Source organism: Nicotiana tomentosiformis, chromosome 4, assembly GCF_000390325.3.
Source record: "Nicotiana tomentosiformis chromosome 4, ASM39032v3, whole genome shotgun sequence".
NCBI classification, from domain to species: Eukaryota; Viridiplantae; Streptophyta; class Magnoliopsida; order Solanales; family Solanaceae; genus Nicotiana; species Nicotiana tomentosiformis.
The window spans coordinates 136,978,077-136,983,449 of NC_090815.1; the positions used below are offsets into that span (position 1 = coordinate 136,978,077).

Here is a 5,373-nt window from a genome sequence, read left to right on the forward strand (position 1 = left end):
TGTAGGGATATTTTTGATAAAAAAACGTAAACGAAGAATAAATAACGCTTATTTATGATAGTAGATGGGCAAATCAGACCCTATCTGTTTCTTAAACTCATATTGAGACAAACAATTTATCAAAAAACGGGATGGAGGGAGTCATTTTAATGTAAAACTAGATATTATATTTCCAGGGACTACACAAAGTTTAAATACTATGATATTAAACTTAGAAATTTTTAAAAAATGAAAATATCATACAGTAGTATTTAATTAAGAAAATACCTATACATACTTAAGGTTGAAAATTTCATGGTATGCAAGTTATTGATCAACAACTGTTACCAAAAGTGATATTTGTGTAATAGTGTTATTTGGTCATTAATTAAACAAAAGAGCCGGGAAAAAAAGAAGAAGAAGAAGAAGAAAGAGACAGAAAAGAGAGGCCAAAGACTAAAGAGTGGTTATAGTAGAAAAATGCGACCAACGTAGTGCCAGCAAATTGTGTATCAGCTGTAGCCTGTCCCTACCAATAACCCTCTTCTCTTATAATTATAGACTTCTCTCCTATTTTCCCGAATTCATCGCTCCTCCGCTCCTCCTTTTTCAAAATTTTCTCTTCTCTACTCTTCTCTGCCGGAATATGGATGTCCGTCGGAGACCTCCCAAGCCTTCTCACCGGAATCACCATCTTCAACACCACCCTCAAAGAGCTTCCTCCGCCGCTCTCCGTCGTTCTCCTTCCCCTGCCCCTAAAGCTTCCGATGCCCTCCCTCTTCCTTTATATCTAACCAACGGCATTTTCTTCACCCTCTTTTTTTCCGTTGCTTATTACCTTCTCCATCGTTGGCGTGACAAGATCCGTAACTCCACCCCTCTCCACGTCGTCACTCTCTCCGAACTCGCTGCCATTCTCTCTCTCATTGCCTCTTTCATTTACCTCCTTGGATTCTTCGGCATTGATTTTGTTCAGTCATTTATCGCACGTGCCTCTCACGACGCTTGGGATATTGAAGACGAAGAGGAAAACAATCGCTTCCTTCTCGACGAAGATCGCCGCCCCCGCCGCCGACCTGCTCCTTGTCCAGCCGCCCTTGATAATTCCTCCATTTCGGCTCCTGTAACCACTTCCATGGATCCTCCGGTGCCTCTTCCCTCTCAGGACGACGAAGACCTTGTCAAATCGGTTGTTTCCGGTGACATTCCTTCGTATTCCCTTGAATCTAGGCTCGGGGATTGTTACCGAGCTGCTTCTGTTCGTCGTGAAGCGGTTCAGAGGATAACGGGGAAGTCTCTAGCCGGTTTACCTCTTGACGGTTTTGATTACCAGTCGATTTTAGGGCAGTGCTGTGAGATGCCGATAGGGTACGTCCAAATCCCAGTAGGGATTGCTGGGCCCTTGTTGCTTAACGGATGTGAATATTCCGTTCCCATGGCGACTACGGAAGGGTGTTTAGTTGCAAGTACTAACAGAGGTTGTAAGGCTATTTATGCTTCTGGAGGAGCTACTAGCATTCTTTTTAGGGACGGGATGACAAGGGCTCCCGTTGTGAAGTTCCCGACGGCCAGCAGGGCGTCGGAATTGTTTTTCTTCTTGGAGGACCCTGCTAATTTTGATACCTTAGCCATGGTTTTCAACAAGTAAGCACCTTTTCCACAGAATTTATTTCAGCTTTAAATTTGGATTAACATATTAGGCGACGGTGACTTTTTCATTCAAAAAATGAGATATTGGCTTTATGTATACACTATTCAGTACGTTAATCTGCATTACCTTATAAAAAAAAATCAGTTCATTAATTCTGCATTTTGTTAACAAAGTTTTAATGTTTCCTTGAAATGTAACCAGTTTGATATGGTTCGGCTTTGTTCTATGTTGAGCATCATGAACTTCATTATGTAGTTCTTCACTGTTCAATAAGTAGTTATTGCATTGGAAGCAATGCCACACTTTAGAGAAAAATAAAACACAATAATAGTGCAAGAGATTCATATAAGCAATACCAACTAGTAGGGATCAAGACTTAGTCATGTTAGTAAACTTGCATTAGGTCCAGTATTTACTAGGGGTCTTTTTAGTATGCTCAGCGAGTTGCACGTCTCTAGAGAATGTAGAAAACAGAGAAGCCCAAACTATTTTAATATTTAAATGAGATCAGTCTAAATCAAGCAAATTGAATAATGATGATTCATATACCTGTACAACAAGCTTATGGTAGAGGCTTAGTAATAGTAATTGTTGTAAACTTGTACTATTGTGTTGGTCATCTTCCTGATTCGTGGCATTCCATATTCTTCCTATTTGGATGCAGATCCAGCAGATTTGCCAGGCTCCAAAAGATTCAGTGCTCACTTGCAGGGAGAAATCTTTACATCAGGTTTAGCTGTGGCACAGGGGATGCCATGGGAATGAACATGGTATCGAAGGGTGTTCAGAATGTTATCGAGTTTCTTCAGGATGAGTTCCCAGACATGGATGTAGTTGGTATATCTGGTAAGCTATTGGGACCTCTATCCAATGATGTCTTGATGATTAATAATTCTTTTTTGTTCTGGGGCCTCTAAGTTTCACTTGGGATCGCTCTGAAAGTTAAACTAAGTAAGCTAAGTATTTTGCAACAAGTCTTTCTGAAATTCATGAAAACATCCCTGTTGATTTGATTATCTAATCATTGGCTGTTTTTGTCAACTACGAGTCCTCTTCCCAGTTATGCGTACCCAAAATGTCATTTTCTTGCTTTGAGGTGCCAAAAATTGGCAGAGTGTCTCTAAATTAAGCTCGTAGGTGTATGTCGGTGAACTTTGAGAGCAGGTTGTTTGAAAGTCAGTTGTATTTTTCGTAAACACCGATGAAGCTCTTGCATCTCTATTGCAGCTTGCTTGTATATCTTTTTAACTGACTGCTACTTGTCTCATGTCGCAGGGAATTTCTGTTCTGATAAGAAGCCTGCAGCTGTGAACTGGATTCAAGGGCGTGGAAAGTCAGTTGTCTGTGAAACAATGATTTCTGGAGAAGTGGTGGAGAAAGTATTGAAAACTTCTGTATCTTCTCTTGTAGAGCTGAACACGATCAAGAATCTTACTGGCTCTGCTATTGCTGGTTCTCTTGGTGGGTTTAATGCCCATGCTGCCAATATTGTCTCTGCCATTTTCATAGCCACTGGGCAGGATCCAGCGCAAAATATAGAGAGTTCTCATTGCATTACCATGATGGAGGCGGTCAATGATGGAAAGGATATTCACGTATCCGTGACCATGCCTTGCATTGAGGTAATTTTCATTCTAAAGTATATTTTTGTCTTTGGTAGCCTTATACAGGGGAAAAGTCAGTTTATACCTCACAAAGCCATGTGCTGCAAAAATTTCCTTCTGATAGAAATGTCTCTTGCTCATTCTAAATATTGGTACTTATAAACAAGCATGGTTTGCCTAGGTTGGTACTGTTGGTGGTGGGACTCAACTTGCTTCTCAATCGGCCTGCCTGAATCTGCTCGGTGTTAAGGGTGCATGCAGAGAATCCCCTGCAGCGAACTCGAGGCTCCTGGCAAACATAGTAGCCGGTTCTGTTTTGGCTGGGGAGCTGTCATTGATGTCTGCCATTGCAGCTGGCCAGCTTGTTAAAAGCCACATGAAATATAACAGATCAAGCAGGGATATGAGCACAATTACCTCATAGAGTCGGAAATTGTTAGCAAGTTTCTAGCTAATCAACTTGAAAGAGTGCAAGGAGTCTAGAAGTTAAAGTTGAAACCGACGTAGGGGGTGGAGCAAACAATGCACATCTGCTTCTGCAATCTGCGTTAGCTGTAACTTTTTGCAAGCATGTGAGTTCAGGGAAGACGAACTCACACGGTTGACTTTACTTCAATGTCCCCGCTGAAGCATTATACAAGTTGTATTTTGTAACCCAATCTTGCTTATCCCCTTTTTTGATCGGTATTTATTCTAATTTTTCAGCATTGGTGTATTGTTATTTCTGGGATGTTCTGGAGGTTTTGATATTTGTTATTATTTCATTGTACAGTTTGGTAATGTGTAAGTACAAGTGAAGGAATTTGTAAGCTTCGTTCAATACATTAGTCTCTATTCTGGTCCTTGAGGAAAGAAGCCAAATGAAAGGTGACTGATGCAATTAGATCTGGAAGCTACTGCTAAATATTGTAACTAATGAACATATTTTGTTTTTAGAATTTATTAGTCTGATTTAGTGGTATTACATGAATCATTTGAAGGGTTGGAAACTTTGCCCCCGCAACAAAACATCATTTTATGATCATCTTTCGTGCCTCAAGGTAAGAAATAAGCTTCCCTTTTGGTTCTGCCACATCACCCTTCCATTCGATAACGGACTCTCCCGGAAAGTTAAAACAAACAACTTTCTTCCAACAATTTACATATGGCAAGTGGAATTGTATTTACAATGCTACTGTTCTACCATTGGAATATTAGCAAACCAATGGCTTTAAATTAGGCATTGCGATGCATGACTAAACATGGCATTGGCCTGCTAAGGGGGACCAAGTTCTGCAGTCCACTAAAAAAGTGATGGGTCCAACGTTATCATGTTTAAGCATGATATGATGTCTGGCACTTTCTGCACATGTTTATATCGAATTAATGGTACCTTTCTTTTGTATATACATTTATCAATAAATCAATAATAATTCAAGACGAGAGTGTCAGAAATAAGTTAAAAAAATACCGTCTTTTTTTTCTGGCACGAACTAAAAAAAAAGATTGAAACGGAGATAGTACTATTGTTAATTTTCTGACCTGTCAGTTAGTCATCTTGGACCCATTCACTCCCGCTACTTGTTGCTTGTTAGTTGTTGGTGCCAACAATTTTTTGGTGGAACAAGCGTTTTTTTACCAATTCCAACTGTTCTATCTTGTGTGATATCACAATCAAAGACAACTAAATTTTAAATTAGTGGTCCACCGGTTAAGTTCATATTTGGGCTTTTAAAGGCCATAGGTTCAAGGCTGTACCTAGACGCTCTATTTTTTGAAACATTTTTGTTAAAAATTTGGGGCTAATGACAATTGAACCTACACTTCCCTTTGTAATAATATTCAATTAAATAATTTAGCCAAGGCTTTCAACTTATGAAAAAATGGTATTAGAAAATACTTATTTATTTAAATACGACACCGCTTATAAAAATTTTTGCGTACGCCCCTGGCGAGAAGGAAGTCTTAGAACAACAATAAAGTTCTCTGTGTGGCCTATGTGTCATGAGTTTGAGCCATGAAAACAGTCACTAATGCTTGTTTTAGGATATGACGTCTATATCACATCTTTTGAATGCAGCCTTTCCAAATACTGTATGAATACATAATATTTTGTGTAGCGGGTTCTTTTTTTAAAAAGTTTGTTGGTGCGACCATATC

At 39.5% G+C, this 5,373-nt stretch overlaps 1 protein-coding gene across 1 annotated transcript; it reads left to right on the forward strand.

Annotated features, from left to right (window-relative positions):
- The first annotated feature begins 546 nt into the window (after window positions 1–546).
- LOC104085779 (3-hydroxy-3-methylglutaryl coenzyme A reductase 1-like) lies at window positions 547–4,056 on the forward strand. The gene is made up of 4 exons (XM_009589903.4): window positions 547–1,623; window positions 2,295–2,476; window positions 2,906–3,252; window positions 3,416–4,056. Exons 1-4 carry the CDS (start codon window positions 626–628, stop codon window positions 3,656–3,658), a joined length of 1,770 nt encoding a protein of 589 aa, XP_009588198.1. The 5' UTR covers window positions 547–625; the 3' UTR covers window positions 3,659–4,056.
- Window positions 4,057–5,373: the final 1,317 nt, after the last annotated feature.